General features: G+C 39.5%; 1 protein-coding gene across 6 annotated transcripts in view; it reads left to right on the top strand.

The window, feature by feature from the left end:
• The window catches only part of MED12L (mediator complex subunit 12L), a 183,660-nt gene that overhangs the window by 13,200 nt on the left and 144,109 nt on the right, over positions 1–26,351 (top strand). For 5 of the 6 annotated variants that reach the window (XR_015728582.1, XM_034439220.3, XM_087872612.1 and 2 more), the window contains exons 2-9: positions 5,176–5,280; positions 9,714–9,905; positions 11,869–12,028; positions 17,036–17,205; positions 20,349–20,459; positions 21,817–22,086; positions 23,699–23,848; positions 25,605–25,704. Coding sequence is in view for 5 of the 6 variants with exons in the window: in XM_034439220.3 (XP_034295111.2) it covers positions 5,176–5,280; positions 9,714–9,905; positions 11,869–12,028; positions 17,036–17,205; positions 20,349–20,459; positions 21,817–22,086; positions 23,699–23,848; positions 25,605–25,704 (1,258 nt within the window). In the remaining variant the exon portion in view is untranslated. The remainder of the gene's footprint in view (positions 1–5,175; positions 5,281–9,713; positions 9,906–11,868; positions 12,029–17,035; positions 17,206–20,348; positions 20,460–21,816; positions 22,087–23,698; positions 23,849–25,604; positions 25,705–26,351) is intronic. The other variant, XM_034439221.3, reaches the window with a different exon arrangement.

Below are 26,351 nucleotides of genomic sequence, written 5' to 3'. Positions count from 1 at the left end.
CCTTTTTAACCATCATTTCCTGGTGACTGAATCTTAGTTTAGCACTAGTGAAGAAGCAGAAGAAAAGCAACTGAGGTATAAAAGGGGAGATTGTTCTGTACTTGGAAACAGAGTATGGATTCTTATATCATATAATATATTATTGGTAGTACAGGGGTTTAAGGCACCCTGTTATTAAGCTTATTAAGACCAGCTGCCTGCAATTACTGCAGGGTTTGAATCTCGCCAAGGCTCAAGGTTGACTCAGCCTTCCATCCTTTCTAAGGTAGGTGAAATGAGGACCCAGTTTGTGGGGGCAATAAGCTGACTTTGTATAAATATACAAAAGGATGAAGGCTATTGCTGAGCACATTGTAAGCCGCCCTGAGTCTTCGGAGAAGGGCGGCATATAAATCAAATTAAAATAAATAAAATAAAATAAATAAAATATTGCTTCATTTTGTCATATTGTCTTCTCTGAGTCCAACTATTATCATTTGTGAATTTTTGTTTATGGCTTAGGGCAGTATATGAATCAAGCCAATTGTGATTTAATTTGAGGAATAAACTAGGTCACTATGTCATGTCTGAATCATTGCTGTTTTACAGCTGGTTTTAATTGCTGAAAAAGTCTAATAACCCCTAAAGCAGCTAACAAGATCAACAAGATAGATTGCTGTTAAAGCTTTAGGTGACATAGGCTGGAAATATTGGGAGTTGTAATCCCAATAGTTCTGGATAATGAAGCTGGGCTTTCATGAAATATCAAAGAACTAATGAGAATAAAAATGCAATTGGTGAATGTCATGTCCCATAGAGCAAGACCAAGGATGCAGGAATTACAAATGGTCCTTGGCTTACAACCACAATTGAACCAAATTTCTTTTGCTATGTTAGGTAGTTGTTAAGTGAATTTTGTGCCATTTTATGAGATTTTTTTTGCCACAGTTGTTAAGTGAATCATTGCAGTTGTTAAGATAGTAACACAGTTCGGTGCATCTGGCTTCTCCATTGATTTTGCTTGTCAGACAGTCACAAAAGTTGATTGTAGGGCCCTGGGACACTGGAGCCATTATAAATACATGCCAATTGCCAAGAGTCTGAATTTTTATTACGTGACCACGGGGATAATACAATAATCAAGTGTGAAAAACTGTTATAAGTCACATTTTCCAGTGCTGTTATAACTTCAGGTGGTCATTAAATGAAAACTTCAAACTAAATGAATGGTTATTTATTTATTTATTTTATTTTATTTTATTTTATTTTATTCAATTTGTATACTGCCCTTCTCCTAGTGAACTCACGGCGGTGCACAGCCAGAACTAAAACACATACCAATACAAAATTTAAAATTATTAAAAGAATTACATACTTTGGCCCAAATTTAAAACAATTCGAATTAAAACCCATTGACAGATTAAAAGCTAAAAAACTAAAAAACTAAAAAAAAAAAAAAAACTAAAAAAAGGGGGGGTTTCACGCCAGCCCTGCTTGATGGAAAAGAAAAGTTTTCAGGGCATGGCGAAAGACCCCCGTATCTCCGGGGGCAAATCGTTCCAGACGGCAGGAGCTGCCACAGAGAAGGCCCTCCCCCTGGGGGTCGCCAGCCAACATTGCCTGGCTGACAGCACCCTGAGGAGTCCCTCTCTGTGGGAGCTTACTGGTCGGTGGGAGGCTATCGGCGGCAGAAGGCAGTCCCACAAATACCCAGGTCCTATGCCATGGTTACAAGTCAAGGTCTACCTGTAGGTGATTGAATGTGGGCAGAATTTTTGTTACAGATGCCTATTCTGATAGAACACTTTTGTTACAATATCTTACGTCTACTGTTCCTGATTTATATCTAAAATCTATTGGTGTTATCTATGGATAGAAAAATTTACTTTTCCCAATAGAGAACATCCAGTTCTTGGATAAAAATAAGATCTATGGTGCAAATCAATTGAATGCTTTTTGGTTGCTGTTCTTTGAAGCTGTTCATCAGGTTCATGTTGTCCTGAATCAGGAACTGTGTACATTTGATAATGTAGTACAACAAAGGCAAACAGTATGGGCTTTTTTTTTTTTTTTTTTTACAAACATTAAGACTGAATGTACATTTTTCAGGGAAGTGCTGGGATTACAAGCCTGAAGGCACAAGGAGGACTGTTTGTTCAAAAGTATCTCTTTGCATTTAAAAAGTTAGTGTGCTGGTTTCATTTAATCAAAAGGATGTGTCTCAGCTGGCTCAAAAAAAAATAATAATCCTTGTATGCATTTTGAAATCACTGTACATAATTGAACTTGTTCAATTTTGCTTTTCAATTACATACATACATATATACATACAGATTATATATATGTGTGTGTGTGTGTGTGTGTGTGTGTGTGTGTGTGTGTTTTCTGAGATTTTCACGGTGTAGGTCTTTGGTTATTCGGGTTTTCTTCCGCGTAAAATTGGAAGTGTCTTGGCGACGTTTCGACGAAGTCTCATTCATCATCTTTAGGCTGATGCTTTCAGCCTCATGCTTCAAGAGCAATGTGTGTGATTGCAGCTATTTCTTCCTTTTAACTGACACCCACCATGAAGATGTGGCACGACAATGAATGCAAAGCCAAACAACAGCAACGCAGCTCACCAGCTCAAATCCCCCTGCTACTCAGACTAACCCGAGGACAACCAAGCTCCCACCTAAACAGAACACACCCCCAGCCAATCAAGCACAGCCAACCTCCCATCCAATCAGAGCACAGCCAAACCCCCAACCAATCAGAACACACCTCCACCCAATCAAAACACAGCCAAGCTCCCACCCAATCAGTTCACACCCCCACTGCCAGTTAAAAGGAAGAAACAGCTGCGATCACACACATTGCTCCTAGAAGCATGAGGCCGAAAGCATCAGCTTGAAGATGACGAATGAGACTTCGTCGAAACATCGCCAAGACACTTCCAATTTTATGTGGGAGAAAACCCGAATAATCAAAGACCTACACACGCACACACACACACACACACACACACACACTTATTTATTTATTTATTTATTTATTTATTTTATGGCTTAGAGCAGAAGTCTTCAAACTTGGCAGCTTTAAGACTTGTGGACTTCAACTTCCAGAACTTCCAGCTATGCTGGCTGGAGAATTCTGGGAGTTGAAGTCCACAAGCCTTAAAGCTGCCAAGTTTGAGGACCCTTGGCTTAGAGAATACATTAAAATGTAGCATTAGTCTCTACCTTTTGTCCTTTAAATGGGCCTGATATACTGGACTGGGAAAAACATTATACTTTCTGATATGGGCAGTTTGATTCATTACTCCTCCACATAGTAGCTAGGATATGCAAGATAGAAAGTTAGGAAACATATATGGTGATGATTTATTGATTTGTAAATAGGAGTTAAATTTCCAATGGAAAGATGATGTGCCAGATGCAGAAATATTTTAAATGCTAAGCTGTGACACAGTATATATGAGTCCTTCGGGAGTAGGGCGGTATACAAATTAAAATAAATAAATAAATAAATAAAATATAGTTTTCACTTTATTTGTACATGATCACGGTTAGACGTTTCGCAAGTTTATGAAGAGGTAAGGGGGAGGCCTTGTACCACTGAAGGATATAGTTACTAAGGATATCTTCAAAATTACATCTGCATCTTTTAAATAGAAGTTCAGATGGATTACAATGGATCACAGTTTCATCTGTACAGCTGTGCTATTGTTTAAACAGAAGACTGGTTCATCTTCACTGTTGAAATGAGTTAGCTTCAAAACTAATGACAAGGATTTGAATTTTGATCTCTGTTGAAGTCTAGAGTGTTTTTGTTGCCGAATTTTATGAGAATGAAACATAATAGCACATTGCGCTAAAGCTAGCTTTAGTCTTAACTAAATTAACTAGATTAACTAAAACTAGAAATCTAAACCTCTGTGGAAATTCTCAGTCATCCAGGTCATAGTTGTCTCAAATGTGTTTTTTTTTTTTTTACAAGGCAACTGGACTGTTTTTTCCTTGAGGAAGAAGACAAAAATGTTTCACTCAGGGGTGAAATCTACTTACCTTCCCTACTGGTTCGGATGTGCATGCATGCGTCATGTGCATGCACAGACCCTCTACGCATGTGGAGAGGGTAAAAAACAGTTTACTTCCTGGTTAAAACCAGGAAGTAATGACGACCGGGTAGGTGAGCGAAGCCTTGTGCTACCGTCACTACCGGTTCTCTGAACCACCCACCGCCATCGCTACCGGTTTGGCTGAACTGGTCCAAACTGGTAGCATTTCACCCCCGGTTTTACTTCTCATCCAAGAAACTTCATCAGGTCTTATGGTGGGGAGGATGGAAGGATAGGTTCTGATAGAATGGAGGCGGTCTGGGGAGGAAATGGAAGGATTGTGTTACTTTGCAGTCATCTGGTTATTAGCACTCTCTCTGAGAGCTATTGAGGCCACTTGGAGGTTTATCTATGCCTTCAGAGTCACCTGAATCACAACCACAACCAATTGCACCCTGAGTTGTCTAATGATTTGTTTCTGTAATGTATTCAAATATAACAGCATGTTTTTTTGTATTATCCATAAATTGTCTCATTCCTAAATGCCAATCTGAATAAGATCTTTGATTTTTTTTTTCTTCCATTCAATCATATTAAATTCTTGGAGACTCTTGGATGAGTTCCTGCATTTTTCTTTGCGAGATTTTTTCAGAAGTGGTTTGCCATTGCTTCCTTCCTAAGACTGAGAGAAAATGATTGGCTCAGGTTCATCCAGCCAGCTTCATGTCTAAAGTGTGACTAAGACCTCACGGTTCACTATGTTTCTAGCCTGATGCCAACTGCTACATCAAACTGGCTTTCCCTGGATATTGTTTCAGGGTAAAACAAATAGTAGTAGAAGTGGAAGAAATAATTACCTATGTGCCTAAAACCCCAGTGTTTGTATCATTAAATGTGTGAGATTGTCTGGACTTTTTTTAAAAGAAGTATTCAGATCAATTTGATAAGTGCCAAATTTTAATTATTTTTAGATAATATAAGAGAATTGTGTATAAAATATTTATAACAAAAATTCATAAACAGATTTGCATTTGCAAAGAAAGTGTGAAATGTTTATACATAGCGCAACAGAATTTTTAATTCCTTAGTGAGAATCTGACCTCGCTTAAATTTGGAACCTGCTGCAAAACTAAGTTAACATTGTACTTTATTTGTAGGATGAGCTAACTGCTGTAAATGTAAAACAAGGTTTCAGTAATCAGCCAGCTTTCTCAGGAGATGAACATGGGTCTGCTAGAAATATTGTTATTAACCCATCAAAGGTAAGTGCTTTTTGCAACCAAAAAGTGCTTCCTCTTAAGACATTCTAATTTTGTGTGCTGTTTTGCAATACTTTATTGATTTGGTAATGTATGTCTTCATTTTTAAAAAACTTTTTAGACAGAAATCTGTTTAACTTGAAAATTATGAACACATGGGTGAATGCATGCATACAAAGATGTTGATTTCCTAATGCTGAGTTCCTTACTCCTTCAGTTTGAATTGAAACCTCTGGATATATTGATTAGGCTTCATTTCTCTGAAATGTGTCCTCAATATGGTGGGGAAATCCACCAGGGTCAGAACCGTGCCCGGCACAGGGTAACGATTTGGGGGGCACTGGACGAGGGATTGGGAAAGGGATGGGGGACGATATCTATGAGGGTTGTACCATCGGCACAGTAGATGGGAGGGGCAGATATGGTGGGAGCAGGGGACCATATCAGGTGTTGGGGGCTCGCACTCACTGTCTGAGAGCAATTCCTTGCCCCGGTCCCCAAGGCTCCGCTTGGATACTAGGTGGCTTAGACACTCAGGATCTGGGTCTTCGGCTGATGCTGTGCAACGCCAGGTCCGTGGTCAATAAGGCCCCCCTCATTCACGATCTTATACAAGAGGGAGGAGCGGATGTGGCGGGTATTACGGAGACCTGGTTGGGCCCGGAGGGCGGCGTCCCTCTGATTGAAATGTGCCCACCGGGCTTCAGAGCATTCCATCAGCCGAGGGCCCAGGGGCGGGGGGGGGGTGGCGGTTATTATTAATGAGGATCTGGGTCCGAGGGAGACCACTGTGCCTCAGATAGCCAGATGTGAGTCCCTCCTTGTGAGGTGGGGCCGTGGGGTTCAGATGGACTTGCTGCTTACATACCTGGCTCCCTGCCGCGTGGCAACAGCCCTACCTGAGCTACTCGACGTGATAGCCACGGTGGCAGTAGATACACCCAGGCTTTTAGTCATGGGTGATTTCAACTTGCCATCCGTTGGTGAAACGTCTGAGGTGGCTCGGGAATTCATGGCTTCCATGATGGCCATGGACCTGACCCAGTTAGTTCATGGCCCTATTCACAGGGGAGGTCACACTCTGGACTTGATTTTTGTCTCTGGCCAGTGGTTGAGTGGTCTTGTTATTGGGGATATAGACATGGAACTCTTGTCATGGACAGACCACTCACTCCTTCGCCTAGATCTTCGAACCGCTGCCCCCCGCCACAGGGAGGCGGATCCAATTAGATGGATCCGCCCCAGGTGCCTGATGGATCCTGAGAGGTTCCAGATGGAGCTTGGGCCATTTCCTGAGGTTCTAGCACATGACTCGGCCGAGGACTTGGTAGCCGCCTGGGATTGGGCGGCTGGTGGGGCCTTGGACCGAGTCGTGCCTTTGCGGCCTCTGACCCGGTGCCGATCCCGTGCAGCTCCTTGGTTTGGATGGCCAGTCTCGCTGAATCTGATCGAACACTGGTAAGGTCGCATATTAAGGCCTACCTAGTGGCGATAAAGACGGCAAAGTTTAACTACTTTTCCCCCTCTATTGTGTCATCAGGGAATCGTCCAGCTGCCCTGTTTAGAGTGACCCGCTCCCTGCTGCATCCGGGAGTGCGGGAGGATCCCTTAGAAGGCAGGGCGGAGGATTTCGGACAATACCTATATGACAAAACCGCTCAGATCCGGTGGGATTTGGACTCTGACTGGGTAGATCAGGGCAGAGTGACGAGGAATAGTCTTGAGAATGTTACTTGGGAGAAGTTTGATGCTGTGACTCCCGATGATGTGGACAGGATTTTGGGGAGACTTAGTGCGGCCACATGTTTACTGTACCCGTGTCCCTCCTGGTTGGTACTGGCTTCCCGGGAGGTTACACGAGGCTGGCTCCAGGCGTTATTAATGCTTCGTTGAGTGAGGGTCACTTCCCCGCTGCCCTGAAAGAGACGGTGGTGAGGCCTCTCCTCAAGAAGCCGTCCCTGGATCCGGCAATATTGGCCAACTACCATCCTGTCTCCAACCTTCGCTTTATGGAGAAGGTTGTTGAGAGTGTGGTTGCGCGACAGTTTCCACAATTCCTGGAGGAAACATCTTATCTAGATCCGTTCCAGTCAGGTTTCAGGTCTGAGCACAGCACGGAAACGGCATTGGTCGCGTTGGTTGATGATCTCTGGAGGGCTCGGGACAGGGGTTGTTCCTCTGTTCTGGTCCTGTTAGATCTCTCAGCGGCTTTTGATACCATCGACCATGATATCATGCTGCACCGGCTGGAAGAGTTGGGGGTGGGAGGCACCGTGTTGCGGTGGTTCTCCTCCTTTCTCTCTGACCGGTCGCAGTTTGTGTTGGTAGGGGGGCAGAGGTCGACCTCGAGGCCTCTCATCTGTGGAGTGCCGCAGGGATCGGTCCTCTCGCCCCTTCTGTTCAACATTTATGTGAAGCCGCTGGGTGAGATTATCCATGGCTTCGGGGTGAGATACCATCATTACGCTGATGACACCCAGCTGTACATCTCCACCCCAGGCCACCCCAACGATGCCCTTGAAGTGATGCCCCAGTGCCTGGAGGCTGTGTGGATCTGGATGGGGAGGAACAGGCTCAAACTCAACCCTTCCAAGACAGAGTGGCTGTGGCTCCCGGCATCCCGATATAGCCAGTTGACTCCATCACTGACTATTGGGGGCGAGTCTTTGGCTCCCACTGAAAGGGCTCACAATCTGGGAGTCCTCCTGGATATGCAGCTGTCCTTGGAGGAACATCTGACGGCTGTAACCAGGGGGACCTTTTGTCAGGTTCGCCTGATTCGCCAGTTGCGGCCCTTTCTTGATTGGGATTCCTTGTGCACAGTCACTCATGCCCTCATCACCTCTCGCCTTGACTACTGCAACACTCTCTACATGGGGCTCCCCTTGAAGAGCACCCGGAGGCTCCAACTGGTCCAGAATGCAGCAGTGTGGGTAGTGATGGGAGCAACATGGCGCTCCCATGTAACACCGCTCCTGCGCGAGCTGCACTGGCTCCCGGTGGTCTTCCGGGTGCACTTCATGGTGTTGGTCATCACCTTTAAAGCGCTCCATGACATAGGGCCTAGCTATCTGTGAGACTGCCTGCTGCTACCAACGACCTCCCATCGACCTGTGCGCTCACACAGAGAGGGCCTCCTCAGGGTGCCATCAGCCAAACAATATAGGCTGGTGACCCCCAGGGGGAGGGCCTTCTCTGTGTGGGCTCCTACCCTCTGGAATCAGTTGCCCCCTGAGATAAGGAGAATCCATGACCTCAGTGCCTTTCATCGTGCCCTTAAAACCCATCTTTTCCAGCAAGCCGGGCTGGCTTAAGAAGAAATTTTTTAAATTCTTTTAATCGGTTTGTGATTTCTTAAATTCTGGGCCAAATTTATATATATATTTAACTGTTTTTTAATATTTGTATTCTATGTTCTTATTTTGGCTGTACACCGCCCTGAGTCCACAGGGAGAGGGCGGTATATAAATTGGAAATTAAATTAAATTAAATTAAAATATATTGATCAAGGATCAACTTTTACAAATGATTTTTAATTGATATTTGAAAGAAGGAAAATGTCACAGACTTCAAATTTAACATTTGCCTTTTCTGGATAGGTTCTTTAACTGCAATTATACTTTAATAATAAGGTTTATTTTTATTATAGCCTAAGACAGGGGTGTCAAACTCAAGGCCCGCAGGCTGGATCTGGCCCATGGGGTGCTTAAATCCAGCCCATGGGGCCGGCCTGGAAGTATCAAAGGACTGGTCCGCAGTGTGCCTGGTAGGTAAAACAGGCTGCATGCGCCCCCTGCGCCTTGTTTTTTTTAAAATTTGATTTATATGCCACCTTTCTCCAACAACTCAGAGGGGCTTACAATGCGTTAAGCAATTTCACCCTCCATGGCCTCCTCCAGCACTCTGTCGGCTGAAATGGCCCAAAAAATGGCACGAAAATGGGCACGAAAATGGGGCGAAAAATCGGCTGAAAATGGGGCAGAAATGGCCCCAAAATGGCTATCAGAGTGCTGCAGGAGGCTGTGGAGGGTGAAAACGAGATGCAGGAGGGCTGTGCGTGAACCCCCTGCACCCAGTTTTGGCCGGAAGGGTGCTGCAGGAGGCATCCATCCTGCCCCCCCCCACTGCTCCCCCATCAGCCGCGTAGGAGAACTGCAATGCTGATCCGGTCCTGGAAGAAATCCAGTTTGACACCCCTGGCCTAAGAGATACTTTAATATTCATTGTCAATAACTTTTATATCCATAATATCCATACCTGAATGATAATGCTATTCAGATTATCAAGTTTCTGACTGCTGCAATAAAGAATTTAGAGGCTAATCTTATAAAGGTACTACTTAAAGTACACTTGATCTCTTTAATCCAGGACATTATATATATACATTATATATATTAGAAAATGCTTATTCTGTTTGTGTTTTCTTCCCTTATCAGATTGGTGCTTATTTTAGCAGCATATTAGCAGAGAAGTTAAAACTTAATACATTCCAGGATACAGGAAAGAAGAAATTGCAAATAAATGCTAAAGACAATTACTGGCTAGTTACTGCTCGGTCCCAGAGTGCAATTCATACTTGGTTTGCAGATTTGGCAGGAAATAAACCTCTGACTTTCCTAGCAAAAAAGGTATTTGGATGGCTTCTTCATTATTTGGGAGAGGAGGAGGGTGCATGTCAGTGGTGGGTTGCTCCCGGTTCGCACTGGTTCTATAGAACTGGTAGTAAAAGCAGCAGGAGGCTCCGCCCACCGACCCCGACGTCATCAGAATGCTTCTGCGCATGCGCCCGGCCCTGTTGTGAACCGGTAGTAAAAGTAAGTAGAACCCACCCCTGGTGTATGTGATTCTGATCTGAATCTCAAGTGCAATATTAAGAAAATAAGCAAGATATTTCATTAAAGCAGCTTCATGCAAAAGAAATTATGAGAGTTCCTGTTCTATTTTTACCTCTAACACTCCATATTGTTTTTTTCATTTCCCTTTCTCAAATTTTCTATGGTGTCTTCTTTCTTATGTCTGACCTGATGCTGAGCCTACCGAAAAGCCAACATAAATGATCTCTGAGGACTCATGCAAGTTTCTAAGCTGTTTGTACAATATACTACTTATGACTCTCTTGGTGGACAGAACAATTTTGTTCCTATTGCTATTGTCCGGCAGTAATAAGGCCAGTGAATGATTCCTTAATTACTCCTTGTAAGTGATTTAAGGAAAGGGATTGGTAGATTTCTTTCCTTCATTTCCCTTGTCAGTGGAAAAACAACCACCAATCATTTTTGGTCATCTGAGATAGTACAGAGTATTGTCAGTTTGGGTAGATGCTTGAAATGCTAAGTTTAGTTACTGGCCAAGCTGACTAAGGGAGTTATGAGGTGGAGCAGAAGAGAATGACTGATAACAAATGAGTACTATCTCTGGCTGATGCTGCTATTACTGGCAAGAAGTGACATCCAGCAGCAAACAGAGGTGGCCATGGAGATATGTGTATTACAGCAAACTTCTGGATTTTCACAGTTATGATTGGATTGTACATAATAGCAACAAGAAGTGCTGTGGAATGCAGCGGACAAAATGACACCTTATCCTCCAGTGAGTTGTAAGTAACTATGATGTATTGCACAAATAGATACTGAAACTTGCACGAGTCCTCAGAGACAATAAAAAGAGTAAAAACTGGTAAAAATTTATATCTGCGTGAAACTCCTTGTTGTGAGCTGTGAAAAAGTTACGTTAGAATTTTGTCTTTCACAAAGGTATCCACAACTTTAAGTGCTGACTTGTTTGTATTGTTTCATACTAAAGTGAATATATTGTGTGTAAAGTTCTACACAGCATTAAAAAGGAAGTTTTTGAAAATAGTAGGAATCCTAAACACAAAAGTGAAGGAAACTGACTTTTCAATATTTCAGGAAACCTGATAAAATCTATTTCTTAAGGGGTAGAAGTGTTGCCCATTTTTAGCTATTGTTAAGATCAAGCCTGTATTTCACCTAAGAATGTTGACTAAGCCTGCATTAGTGGAACTGATCTCTTTTTCACAGGACTTAAATGCAACATTTGTGGGCTTGCATCTTTAAGAAACATATCATTTTATCGAAGCTGTTAATTACATTGAGATGTAAGAGCTGCCAATGTGACAGACTATATAAGTTTGCCATATTTTGCTTCAAACATTTTTGAGAAGCAGAGTATTACAGCTATTATGGCTATTCAACATTCTGTTGAATGAAAATGAAAATACATTTGATCAATGAATAAAATATTCATTTTGCCAGCAAGTATGTTTTAAGCTCGCTATTTAAAATCAAGCAGCTTTTAATGGAAATAATACATAATTTCATTTGATCCAGATTAACAGAACCTTTAAATTATTTTTAACATACCAAAAAGCAACAGTTTGACTAATCTGATACCAATCAGTCACTAACTTTTGCTTTCTCTAATTACTCCTATCGTTATTTTTTTTCTACATGTCATTCAATTATTACTAGATCTCTGTAGTTGAATTAAATTTTACAATTTGTCATGTAACAGGTTTAGGGTACCATAGCCACACTTTTTTAAATTCTTTCTCTTCATCTTCAAATATAGGTCCCAATTCTCAGCAAAAAGGAAGATGTTTTTGCTTATTTAGCAAGATATTCTGTGCCACTCTTGCGAGCAGCATGGTTGATAAAAATGACGTGTGCCTATTACTCAGCCATCTCTGAAGCTAAAATCAAGAAACGCCAGGCAGCTGATCCAAATCTTGGTAATAAATTCTGAATGTAATATCTTTGCATTATTAATACACATTTTTGTACTGCTGTGGGGTTGCACTATTTACGGAGGGTATAAATTGATAATCTGCACATTTTCCTGTATGCTTCATAAACTACAATAAGTTTTATTTATTTATTTAGCGTATGGCACATGTTAGCCAGGGATCACTGAGGTGGCTGGCTGTCTCTGTGAAAGGAATTTTTTCAGGCGTTGTTATCTTTACCTGCGGAACTCCTGAATGCTGATAGGCAAATGGGGGAGGCTCCTTTCTTGTCCTAGTACAGTAGGTGTCTGTGCAATTCAAACAAGAATCATAAGGTGGTTGTATCATGAAATGACAATAACAAGCTTCCGTTTCTTTAGGTTGTCATTACTGATCAATGAAAATATATTTGAATTTTTAGTACAAGAGCAGAATGAAAGCTGAAGCCTGATTCATGACCTCTAGAGAAAATGTATTAATTGTTCTCTTCCTATCCTAAATGAGAAACTTGAGCAGATTTTAGACAAATAGGCTGTATCTATTAATGACTTTTGGTTTGTACAGTATGGTATATTATTAACACCATGTTTTAAAAAATGGTAGTTCGATCACTTAACTAGAGATTTAGTCACTGTATATTCAATTTATCAAATGGATCACTCCTTTGATTTAAACTATTGATATTGGTAGATAATACATACCCATCATGCTATTTCCTTTGGGCTGAATATGCTTTGGTGTGGAAGAAAGTAGTAAAAAATAAGTCAGATAAATTAAAGAAATAGGGTAAAAATGGAAGGAAATAAAGCTAGTTTACACTATATCGCTCCGTATCTTTATAGCAAAGTTTATAAAGATAGAACTTTCTATGCTTTTTCACTTGTATTTTCAGTCAATTTACATCCAGAAGTTTTCAGATTTTTCCATATTTGTTAAATGTGATTTTTGAAGAGAGATCTGCCAACATGATTCATTTAAGGGGACTTGTTTCACTAGGTTTTCCCCTTCTAATCTTGAGAACTCACTCACAGTAAAAGTGGATTCCAGATTTACCTTTCACTTCTTATACAAAGCATTTTCCTTTTTAAGGGTAATTTAGAGAGTTTAAAGTAAAAGATGTATATAAAAAAACCACACTGGTGTTGGCTTTTAAAGAAATATTCTAGTTGTTGCTGTTAGTTTAAAGATGTTTATACCTTCATTTTTTCACAAAGTGAGTTTCACTCTTGCATATTAAGCTATTCTGTATTATTTGTGCATTTACTCAATAAGATGTGCTTAGTTGAGTTTCATAACAAACATGCATATGGCTAGAGCTTTCCTTACTTTAGTGCTGATGTGACATGTTCAGGATGGCTAATTAAACCTGTCTCACACAATAATTCTTTCCAATTGCTTTTATATTATAGACTTTTGTCTTCATAGTTATCTATTGGTGCCTTCAAGCAAATACAATTGCCTTGCAAAATATGATTTATTATATGTAAATAGTTTTTCAACCTTGTGTTCTCCAGATGTATTGAATGTTAGCTCCTAAAACAACTGGATAAGAGTAATGTAATGTAATTCCCTTTTGCACGTAATATTATGACATCCATCAAACTAAGCTGAAAAGAAGCCAAATTGTGCCTTAGGTTTTGTTAACTAAACCTGAGAATCTTCTAGTACTTATGTCGTTGTCATCAGTCATTCAGTTGTGTCTGACCCTTGGTCACTCTATGGATCAACACTCCCCAGGCCCCTCTGTCTCGAACTGCTTCCTTCAGATCCACCATGGTTATCCCAGTGTCATCTTTTATACTGTCCAGCCAACAGGTATAGGGTGGCCCCTTCTCTTTTTTCTACTGATCATTCCCAGCATGGTTGACTTTTCGAGTGACTCAACTCTCATGACACGACCAAAGTATGACAGCCTCTGTTTGGCGATCTTGGCTTCAAGTGATATTTTTGGTGAGGTAAATAAATCTAATACTTACATCACTAACTAAAATGTCAGCATACAATGTACTGTGGCATGTTTATTGATACAGCAAATAAAATGAATTCTAGTTTTTTAATAGCTGTCACGCTAAATTTCAGAGATATTGTATTGACTGATCTGTAGAAGTAATAAGACTAATTTATTTTCTTGAATGCCCAGAGGCATCACTTTATATCTAGGATTGTTTCATATCTACTGTAATATGTTGATCTCAGTGAGCATCTCAGACACATGGATTATGAAAATAGAAAGGCTCAATCAGTAGTCAGCAGGAAGTAGAGTTTTGCTGTAAAGATGATACGTTGACAGTTTGATTTGAATATTTTTTCCTTTGGCATGTTCTCTCTCTAACATTAATACAGTACTGCATAAATCTTTGATAGTGATAGAGGATTCCATTCTGAAATATCTACTGGCATAATATTGAAATGATCTCATAGTTTATTTCTATAATATCTCTTGAAAGAATAAAGAAACTATGTATCATGGCTTAGGCCCGGGGTATTTGGCGGACCATTCGCAGCCAGCGACAGCTCCCCATTGCCCGGTGTGTTCCCACAGGGAGGGCTTCCTTGGGGTGCCGTCGGCCAGACAATGTCGGTTGGTGACCCCTAGGGAGCGGGCGTTCTCTGTGGGCGCACCTACCCTGTGGAATCAGCTCCCCCTGGGGCTCCGGGTGGCCCCTGACCTTCGCTCTTTCCACCGTGGCCTTAAAACATGGCTATTCCACCTGGCTGGCTTGGACTGAAGGGGTTTTAGAGGGGATTTTAATGGTTTTTATAGTTTTATTGGGTATTTTTTTAAAAAATGGAACTTTGTGTGTTTTATTGTTGTGAGCCGCCCTGACTCCTTTCGGAGATAGGGTGGCATATAAGTCCAAATAATAAATAAATAAATAAATCATTGCGTCTCTAAAGAAATGTAAGGGTAAAACTTACTGTTTTTGCATATCATTTTTATGGAAAATGTAGCCTGAAAAATGAATTTTTGGCTTGTAGGAATTGGAAGCAATTTAGTCACTAAGACATAACCAACATCTCCCAAAGGGATGCAGGTAGCCAAGAAACTCTTAAAAGATTATTACAAATTGTTACTTTTCATGTTACAGAAGGGAAAAATGAATAACTATATATACAGAGACAAATATCTTAAGCATATTTAATTTCACTTAAATTATTCAAATAAAACTAATTTTGAGTTTGTTTTGACTCTACCCATGGATTTGAAGAGTATGTATCTCTCAATATACTACTCAGATGTGTGGTCCTCAGCTAATAAAAGCTGTGCCAAAATAGTTGAAAAATGAACTAAAAGCTATCTCTGAAGCATTTGACACTGTAGAAATCTTCAGTTCAGCTACCATGCATTTTAATGAATAACATATAGCTTTGAACTCTATGAAACTAAATCAAAACTGTGTATTTAAATATAATTCCATGTTATGTATTAGATAAAAGGAGTACTTCTGGTTTAAAATATGTTTGGGGGATTAAAACTGCATTTTGGAAAAGATTCAACTTCTTCAGCTGCATTCTCCTTTTATAGTGCATAATGTGTAGGTGATTTCAGAAATACAGCAAGACAGACATACAGATAAGGAAGACCAGGATAATTAATTCTTTTAATGGATGGCAGCTATTATTGGGAGTGGAACGTTTTTCTTGAATAGCAAAATGGATTGTTCCACATCTCTTGTCACCTGAGTTCATATCACTGGGATTTAAGCAATCACAATGCACAGTGTTAATGGGTGAAATAGAATCTTCAAATAATAAGCTGCTAGTGTTGCTGTCCTTTTCTTAAAACTGTAAACTGAGTTGCCCTCAAATGCATAATTCGAATCCAGAAAAAATAAATCAGCTCACATTATGGTAAGCGTTAACAGATCTGAATTACAAATATCAGGAAAGATGGTGACAGATGATATGGGTCTTTCTGCTGCCATCGAGTTTTGTACCTCAGATACTAGCCATAAAATGATGCAAAGTGAACAGCTACAGAAACCTAAGAAAATCCAGAGGTCAATTTATAAGAAAATAGAATAGAATAGAATAGAGTAGAGTAGAGTAGAATAGAGTAGAGTAGAGTAGAATAGAATATAATTTTGTATTGGTCAAGTGTGATTGGACACTCAAGGAATTTGTCTTGGTGCATATGCTCTCAGTGTAAAAGATATGTTCATCAAGAATCATAGGGTACAACAGTTAATGATAGTCATAGGGTACAAATAAGCAATCAGAAAACAATATCAATATAAATCGTAAGGATACAAGCAATAAAGTTACAGTCGTACAGTCATAAGTGGAAGGAGATGGATGATAGGAACAATGAGAAGATTAACAGTAATGCAGACTTAGTAACTAGTTTGACAGTATTGAGAGAATTATTTAGCAGAGTGATGGCATTCGGGAAAAAACTGTTATTGTGTCTAGTTGTTCTGGTGTGCAGTGTTCTATAGCGTCATTTTGAGGGTAGGAGTTGAAACAGTTTATGTCCAGGATGTGAGGGCAGTCAGGTGTCACAGTTCAGCAGCCTAATAGATCTTAAATAAAGACTTCCAGAATCAAGTTTTCTGAATGTTTCCAAAGGCAAAAAGAAATTTGTTTCAGTATTATATGCTTCTGCCGTAAAGCTCCATCATCTGGATACTACATAGAAATGCTTGAAGAATAATTTTTATTCTCAAATGAATTCTCAAATCTGGTTCATATCAAACTACAATTCATTTCTCCTTGCTCAAAATACTGTACATCAATGTGATCCATGAAAACAAGACATTTGCAGAATAAACTTCCTTTAGCAAACTACAGGTACAAGCTTGCATTCTTTGAAAGCATTGTAATAAAGAGACTGTCATGCTAAAAGCCATTCAAACTGGATTCTTGTAGCTCTCCCACTGATCACTATTTTGAAGATTATGGGTTTGTGACAGCTCAGCTAAATATAAATCAAATTGTGTTGAGTTTTTTTGACACAGTTTTGTCATTGAAGAAAAGCGATTGTCAACGATTACTTAATTTGTGTCTCTATAGAATGGACTCAAATCTCTACCAGGTACCTAAGAGAACAGTTGGTAAAGATTGCAGAATTTTATCACATGTCTACAAGCCAAGGCAAAAACTCTGTAGTTGTGCCTCGTGAAGTGGAACAAGCTCTGAAGCAGTGGGAATATAATGAAAAGTTGACATTTTATATGTTCCAGGTAACCTTTTTTTTTTATAATGAAGCAGGATAAAATTCTGCAAAGCAGTACAATATGATTCTAGTTTGTTTTCAGTCTCCTTGCTCATAATGTGTTTAGTGTCAGGCTGTATTAAATGTTAAATAGCTAGTAATTAAAGCCAGACTTATTTCCAGCTAGATAGTCCTTTTGTGTTACCATCTGAAATATCCAGGGTGAAGAAATGTAGAATTTAAAGTAATGCTAAATAACAATAGCAGTAGCAACAGCAATATTACAGATGTGCATTTACTGTATGTCATTCATCGTCTCATGCAACAATCAGAATCACTGCCCTGACCACAAATTATTTATCTCCATATATTATTTATATATTATATATTAACTGCTTATAAGCAGTTATAAGAAATGTCAGATTATAGTGAAAAAATATGTTAAACGTATTTGATGAAGAATTATCAGTCAGATGATACAAAATTGAATAGTTGCAAAAAAACAGCTTATGAATGTACTGCTTTTATCAGGTAGTCCTCTCTTTATGACCTTTCACTCAGTGACTGTTCAAATGTATGATACTGCTGAACAAATAATATTTATAACTTATCTTCAAAGTTATGGCCATTGCAATGCTCTCCTGATTAGAATTCAGATGCTCGGCAGCCTACCTGCATTTACATTCATGTGTGCTTCAAATTCTCCTACCCATTTATCTCCCACCCATCTCTGCCCAGTTGGCTGCCCTGTACTCTACTTCCCCTGCACCTGGCCTCTGCCATCCCTACGACCCTGCACTCCATTCTGCACCCTCACCATCCTGAACTCTCTTGCCCTTGGCTGACTCATGAAAGGTCTGGCTAGGCACACCTTAACAATAGGAGAAGAAAGATGATGAAGACAGCTGGGATGGCAGAAATGGCAGAGGTGCAGGAGCAGTGGAGTGCAAGATAGTCAAAAGGCAGAGTTGCGAGGTAGATAGGTGGGTGGAGAGAGTTTAAGTGGAGACAAACACAGCAGGACAGGAGAAGCATGACGTCTTCCCCTAACATGGCATGTTCCTGGCCTAACAACTGCAACTGGGGCCACCAAAAGTGCTTTCACTAAACAGTGTGGTCACATGTTGTTTCATTTAAGTACTGCATCACTTACTGGTAGAACTTCTGGTCCCAGTTAGAGTTGTTAAGCAAGGACGAATGCTGTTAATTGATACATAATGGTATTAAAAACATCATAAATGCCAAAACTGTGCATCTTTAATGAAAAAGAAAACAATACTAGTTGCAGAATAAATTAACCTTGTACACTTGGAAAAAGATGTACCTGTATCATCCAATAATGCCTTCCTTTCACATTCTTCCCCGAAAAAGGAAGTATAGAGCTTGTTTAGCATATATTTACTATATTTTGGATATACACTTAGTCTTTGCCAAAGAGAGAACAATTAAAATATACTACAACTGGTAGTTCTACAGAACAAGCTGTAGTAGAAGACTTCTATTCAGACTTTCAAACTTTTAGTCTATTTATTTATTTATTTATTTATTTATTTATTTATTTATTTATTTATTTATTATTTAATTTGATTTGTATACCGCCCTTCTCCAGCAGGACTCAAGGCGGTGAACAGCCGAGATAAAACAGAGCATACAAAATTTAAAAAACAGTTTAAAAGGTAATTAAATAATTTCAGCCCACAATTTAAAACAACCTAATTAAAACCAATTTCAAATTAAAACTGACACGGATGGGATCAAGCCAGCCTGGCTAGGTGAAATAAATGAGTTTTCAGGACCCGATGAAAAGTCCAGAGGTCTGATATCGTGCGTATCTCTAGGGGGAGGTCGTTCCCGAGGGCGGGTGCCTCTACAGAGAAGGCTCCCCCCCTGGGGATCGCCAGCCGACATTGTCTGGCGGACGGCACTCTGAGGAGGCCCTCTCTGTGCGAGCGTACTGGCCGGTGGGAGGCTATTTGCAGCAGAAGGCGGTCTCGTAGATACCCTGGCCCTAAGCCATGGAGCGCTTTAAAGGTGGTCACCAACACCTTGAAGCACACCCGGAAGACCACCGGGAGCCAGTGCAGCTCGTGCAGGAGAGGTGTCACATGGTAGCGCCCCGTCGCTCCCATAATCTCCTGCGCAGCCGCATTCTGGACCAGCTGGAGCCTCCGGGTGCACCCCAAGGGGAGCCCCATGTACAGAGCATTGCAGTAGTATTTCTTCTCCCTACATTATTTTTTGCCTCCTCTCAAAAGAGGAAGCATGCTGTTCCCATTTAGTATGTCCTTTCCATATTAGGTACACTTTAGTGGTAGGATTCCAATTTTTTACTACTGGTTCTATGGGCATGGCTTGGTGGGCATGGCAGGGGAAGGATACTGTAAAATCTCCATTCCCACCCTACTCCAGGGAAAGGATATTGTAAAATCTCATTCCTTCCTCACTCCAGGGGAATGTTACTGCAAAATCCCCATTTCCTCCCGATCAGCTGGGACTCAAGAGGCAGAGAATAGATGGGGGCGGGGCCAGTCAGAGATGGCATTTACGGGTTCTCCGAACTACTCAAAATTTCCGCTACTGGTCTCCAGAACTGGTCAGAACCTGCTGAATACCATCTCTTGTACACTTATACTTGTAAGTGTGTAAAATAATTTTTCAGTGTAAGTAAGTAGTCTGAAAAATCAGGCTACAAGAGCATTCTACTCTTTTTAAATAAAAACCTCTGCCTTTTCTATTTCTTCCTTGTTCAACCACTCAGTTTCATTCATTTTCCCACCTAGTTGTTTTGCTTAATGCTGATCTCTGAACATTGCATTTCACTGAAATAAATCTACCGGCATGCTCTTCTGATTCTTGTTTGTGAATGGTAAGGTTTTGGCTACATAAGCACCATCACAGGAAGGATTGAATTGATACTGGAGGATGATAATGATTCTGTGTAGTCATTTCAGATGTTTAGGTAACCGGTATACAATTTTTAACTATTAATTTTAAATTTTAACATTGTTTTGTAATATATTAAAAATGTTCATATGGTTTATATGTCAGTTTTATGACATTGAATTTTGTGGCATTTATTCTTAATTGGCATCTTAAGCAATGAAGCAGTGATGTAATTGTTTTCTGTGGGATTTGGGAATTTCTTTACATATATTTCTAAAATTCCTTAAGGAAGGAATGCTTGAAAGACATGAATATTTAACGTGGATCCTGGATGTCTTGGAAAAAATAAGACCAGCTGATGACGAACTTTTGAAACTCCTCCTACCACTAATGCTGCAGGTACAAAGATTAATATAATTTGCCACGGTCCCAAAATACTCAAACAGGAGATGTTTTCAGAATTCAGTAAGTTAAACTAAGTGTAGGTTGCTTACAGTTGTAAGGTTTGATGTCAGATAAGAAATCAAATAACAGGTATAAAGAAAAAATAACTGCCAACTTTCAGTTTATCAACTAAAATATCTGCCTCCTCTCAGTAATTAACAGTTGTAAAGCTGTGGAAGAAAGACTCAAGTCTCAAACTCCTATACATGGAAATATGTTAATTCTAGACTAAAGGTCATTCAATTTCTGAAGTTGTATCAGCACTAACTTTCACCTTAATAAGTCTTGGTACAGAGAACTTGGTACAATAAATTCATGCCTGCAAAAATTCACTCTCAGTTCACATATCTACGAGAGGCTTGACAGAGAACTAGCAATGACCCCCAAATTGCATCAATAGATCTTGTGAGATTTATTGTGAGGCAAGAATGTGGAAATCTTACGAGGTTTTTTTCCAACTTGTAGCCCATTTAAAACATCTTATACATATAGAAAATCATAAGAGTGACTGAAAAGATTCCAATCCTGATTTTATACTATTTAACATTTCAAAAGTCTATTTTAGAACTTACCCTATTATTTTTGTTTACATACCACACTACTGATTCTGTCAGTATCTTGCTTTTCTTCTTCTGAGCGTTAAGGTTTCCATCTACCTCTTCCATCTATCAGATCTTTTCTTCCCTAAACCACACAAAATAGATCAGGGGACTCCACCAGGGGTCTCCAACCACAACTTTAAAACTTGTGGACTTCAACTCCTAGAGTTGAAGTCTTCAACTCCCACAACTCTGGGAGTTGAAGTCCACAAGTCTTAAAGTTGCCAAGGTTGGAGACCCCTGAAATAGACAAAACAGAGCCTGGCCATGGTGGGAATGGTCTGGGTCAAAAGTGGGCCTAAGAAATCACATAAAAAGTGCTGGAAGTCCTGTGGTTGCCAATTCTGATTTAGGAGAGATGGATTTGAAAAGTCGTAATTGGGAAAAAAAAAAAGTCTGGCAGACTTGATACATCAAACCAGTGGTGGGATTCAAATAATTTAACAACCAGTTCTCTGCCCTAATGATTTCTTCCAACAACCAATTTATCAAACTGCTAAGAAAGTTAACAACCGGTTCTCCTGAAGTGGTGCGAACTGGCTGAATCCCACCACTGCACCAAACGCTTTCTAGTGTGAGAGAGACTGGAAGTCCTTGGAAGAATTTAAGATTTTGCTTTGGATGGTTGGGATGCTAAAGAAAGTACAAGCAACTGGATGGGAAATTTTGATATACACTCTGATGATGATTTTTTTTAAACTAATATCTTTCAGTATTCTGAAGAGTTTGTTCAGTCAGCCTACCTGTCGCGTCGCCTTGCTTACTTCTGTGCCAGACGTGTCTCTTTGTTGATAAGTGACAATACTAACCTCATAGCTGCCCACTCGCCTCATATTATTATTGGACCAAATAATCCTCCTCTGGCAGCTCCCAGCTCTTCGACAACTGGTACTGTAGTCAATCCTGCCCAACTCGCCTGTTCAGATTTTCTTGCCTGCCCCCAACACCGCCCTCTTGTCTACGGCCTAAGCTGTATGCTGCAGGTAAGTGCATAGCAGAGAGGAAATTCTGAAATAACATTTATTGGCTATGTTACTGTTGAATAGGCAACACAGTGGCTTAGTGGCTAAGATGCTGAGCTTGTTGATCGAAATAGTCAGCAGTTCAGTGGTTCTAATCCCTAGTGCTGCATAACAGGGTGAGCTCCTGTTACTTGTTCCAGCTAGCTGCCAACTTAGCAGTTTGAAAGCATGTAAAAAACGCAAGTAGAAAAATAGGGACCACCTTTGGTGGGAAGGTAACAGCGTTCTGTGCACCTTTGGCGTTTAGTCATGCTGGTCACATGACCACGGACACTTCTTCGGACAGCACTGGCTCTTCGGCTTTGAAACGGAGATGTGCGCCATCCCCTAGAGTTGGGAACGACTAGCACATATGTGTGAGGGGAACATTTACCTTTTACCTTACTGCTGAATAAATACTGCATTGTGGATCTCTCTCTCTCTCTCTCTCTCTCTCTCTCCCTCTGCTCACAGAAAGCAATTATGTATGCATTTAAAATATCTCAGATAAGTTTGAAATTTAATCAGGAAGAGATTGGGATTAAAATAGTATTTTTCCTGACAAATATTTGGGTGATTATTCCTTACTTTCTAAGATATTTTCTAGAAAGGCCATTCTTTTCTGACTGTCTAGAACAGTGATGGCTAACCTTTTTGCCGTCACATGCCAAAAGCGGGGGTCACGGGAGGGGTCATGTGTGTGTGTGCCCACATCCATAATTCAATGTGCCCCGCCCTCCTGTGCATGTGCACGTGACCCCTCCCATACTTCTCCCTGCTTTTGGCACACAATGGCCCGGTAGGCTCGTTTTTTTCCCTCCCCAGGCTTCAGAGGCTTTCTAGGAGCCTGGGGAGGGCAAAAACAGCCTTCCCCATCCCCCCAGAGGCCTTCTGGAGGCCAGAAACAGTCAGTTTCCTGACTTCCGGTGGGACTGGAAGGCCTGAAAATCAATTGGCTGGTGTGCGCATGTGTGCTGGAGCTGAGCTAGGGCAACACTCGCGTGCCCACCAATATGGCTCCGTGTGCCACTTGTGGCACCCGTGCCATAGGTTCGCCATCACGGGTCTAGAATAATCACATAGCTATAAAATTGGAGTAAAAGGCTTAGTATTGTGCCCATTCACTGTGACTTTTTCTAATATAGCGTGAAGATAATAATACCAAGCATTTACTTTTGTTCTCTAGTAAAAGTGTCTACAAAAACAAGCAGAATCTCTAGTATTTTGGGGTGTGTGGGGGAAATAATGGTTTTCTTTTTATACTTTTTATTTTATTTTTAAAAATCAATTCTGATGGTTTGTTTCAGTTTGAGAATTCAGAACAGCAAATGTTTAATTTTTAAAAGTAGCTTTTACGCGTTTGTATTTTGAATTGAAATACGTTATGCATATTATTTCTTGAATTGCAGTGATGTTAAACAGTCTATTTTTTGATGAATATAATGAAATAGATATAAGGACATTTTGAACAAATTATGTGCACTTTTTAAAAAACAAAACCCTTTTTTCTAAAAAGTTTTTTTTTTTTTTGCTGCTTTCTATAAAATTGAATAATCTAATTACATCATTTAAGTTCTTCTATTTTCTACTTCAGACTATAACTCTCTGTTGCCCAAGTGCCTTGGTCTGGAATTATTCTACAAATGAAAGTAAAAACATAAATCCTGGCTCACCTTTGGATTTACTTCAAGTTTCTCCATCCAGCTTACCAATGCCAGGAGGAAATTCTGTATTCAATCAGCAGGTAGTTTTTACTTGGATTTCAAAACATGAACACTCCATTCTGCTGAAAAATCCCATAATTCTGTCTTTTACAGCTAGTGGCTGTCACTCATGCATCACCTTTTCCTGCTTCTCTATTGCAGAGTTGATATATTTATATAGGAAGAATGGGTAGGAGTTTGCTTCATGAGAATGTAGAAAGGTAGAATAAAGAGTGTGATAAACATGTAAGAAATGAACTTTCTGAGAATGTTGGAATATTCATATAAAAGAATACACCATATAAACATGTTTAACTTTCAAGTCTGTGAAGGTATCGTTTCACCAATGCTGTACATACATCCTGAGTCTCAACTGCAAATGGAATGGCTTTGATTGGTCATATGGTTCCAGTGTTCCATACAGGTTCTTTGCCCTTTTTAATATTGACAAGAAATGTATAAATTTAAGTAAAATAATAAACACTACACATAAGCTGAACCATTTGCAAGAGATAGGAACTATCTTTAATATCAGTGCAGTAGTATTCCCCATTAAAGTGAGTGTAACAATCTTTGAAGGTATCACCTTCCGTGTTATTTATTTATTTATTAATTAAGGCAGTAGCCTAAAACCCAGCTATCCTAAAGCTGTTTCTGCAGTAAGGACTTTTGCTCATTCAATTTTAATGTAGCAGCTCCATCACATCAACACCACCATCATCAAACTCTTGTTTAATAGTATTTATGGAGACTGAAAAATTGAATGATATGCTAGACACCAGTACCTTACCATTTTTTACATCTGTTGGCACCATTTTAGCTATTTTTAAAAAATAAAATTAACATTTAACTTGTTCTTCAAATAGAAAAAAGTGTTAAATGAATTGTTAACATAGTTTTGCAGCAGATTATGAAGAAGGCCTGTCAATTAGCCAATGTAAGTGACTTACATGTGGGTCTCCCCTAATTTTAGCTTCTTAACATGAATTGTTTGAGGTAAACTTCAGCTGGAGTGAGTGACTGCACTCAAGGCCTCAGCAAGCTTCTTGCCTGAATGAGGATTTAAATTTGGGTTACTTGCTCAAAGCTGAAAGCATTTATTATTTCACTGGCTCCCACATTAATAGTTAGTTGTGCATTAATAGTTACACTGAGATAAATATTTAGAGCTCATAGTACAATTTAGCATATCTCAAAAGATGGCTATTTTGAGGATAAATGAATAGATATCATATATGTCTCTTTGAACTCCTAGAGAATAGGCAGAATATAAATGTAGTCAATGAATAATATTCATATTCAAATATCAAAAAAATATACAAACTTTCAAGTCATAGTGTTTTGATTTTTATTTTATGTGATTTTCAGCAATATTGTAATAATTGCACAATAGTGTATATGTCAAACGATTTAAACATTGAGCAGTTGTATGGAGTATTGAGATGGTTAATCCTGCTCTGTCTACATAAATAGTATCCTGTCCATAATTCTGAGCAGAATTCAGGGAATACATTCTTTCTCTGAACCGTTGAAAATAATTTCCTTTACAGCATTTTCAAATGCTAACAAATTTAATTCAAACTTTCAGAAAGATGAATGTTAAGATTTTTCAGATCAAAAGGCTATTTTTGTTGTAACTTACAAGAGTATGTCGCGTTCCTGTTTTCCTGTGGTTCATCCATGCTCATTTATTTTTCAAATATATATCCTCATGCTCTGGAAAAGCCAGCACTAAAATGTATGTGTTATGTAGTACATTATGCATTATATATTATATAATTGTTGCTTTCTTTACAGGTTCGTGCAAAGATTTTTGAAGTAGAACAGCAGATAAAACAAAGGGGACGTGCTGTTGAAGTACGGTGGTCATTTGACAAGTGCCAAGAATCAACTGCAGGTAGACACCAAAATGGATTGTAAAAGCCATGAAGCTTTATGGACTTGTATTTCATCCAGAGAAATCAATTGATTTTTAAAACCAAGTGATAATTGCATTTTAGTTACCATTTATTGCTTTTCAGTCTTGGATTAAAGCCTTATTCTAAATATATTGGTATTGTCTACTTAGAATGTAGAAGATGAACTGATCTGGAAGGAGTATGTTCAAAAATATTTGTTGCTACTTTTATGTCAGTTTTTAAAATTTATCCAAAATGTTATCATGAGTTTGAAACAACCCCATCTAAAGATGCCAAGTCATTGGATATTAGATGGGTGACAAATAAATTTTCTAATAAATAAATAAAGATAAGCCATGATTGCAATAATAGAAATAAATGCAGTTACTGTTGTGTATTATATACACAACAACGTGAAATCAACAGCTGCCAGTTCTTTAGCTTAAGTTGGCTTTCATCCGCATCAAGTTCTTCCCAACTTGAGAACTTGAGACGTTCTACACAGTGTGTGGCATAGTATACGTGTGGATTGAAATTATTTATGGTGATATTTCCATGAATCTGAATATTACACTATAATGGTCTAGATGCTGATTCCAACTATTCTAGCCTTGAATAATTAGAATCAATACTTAAGTTTATTAGA

The sequence above is a fragment of the Pantherophis guttatus genome, chromosome 6 (assembly GCF_059756535.1).
Source record: "Pantherophis guttatus breed Tessera chromosome 6, ASM5975653v1, whole genome shotgun sequence".
In the NCBI taxonomy this organism is placed as follows: Eukaryota; Metazoa; Chordata; class Lepidosauria; order Squamata; family Colubridae; genus Pantherophis; species Pantherophis guttatus.
The sequence above is the reverse complement of the archived record's forward strand: the minus strand, read 5'-3'. Positions and strand labels throughout refer to the sequence as shown.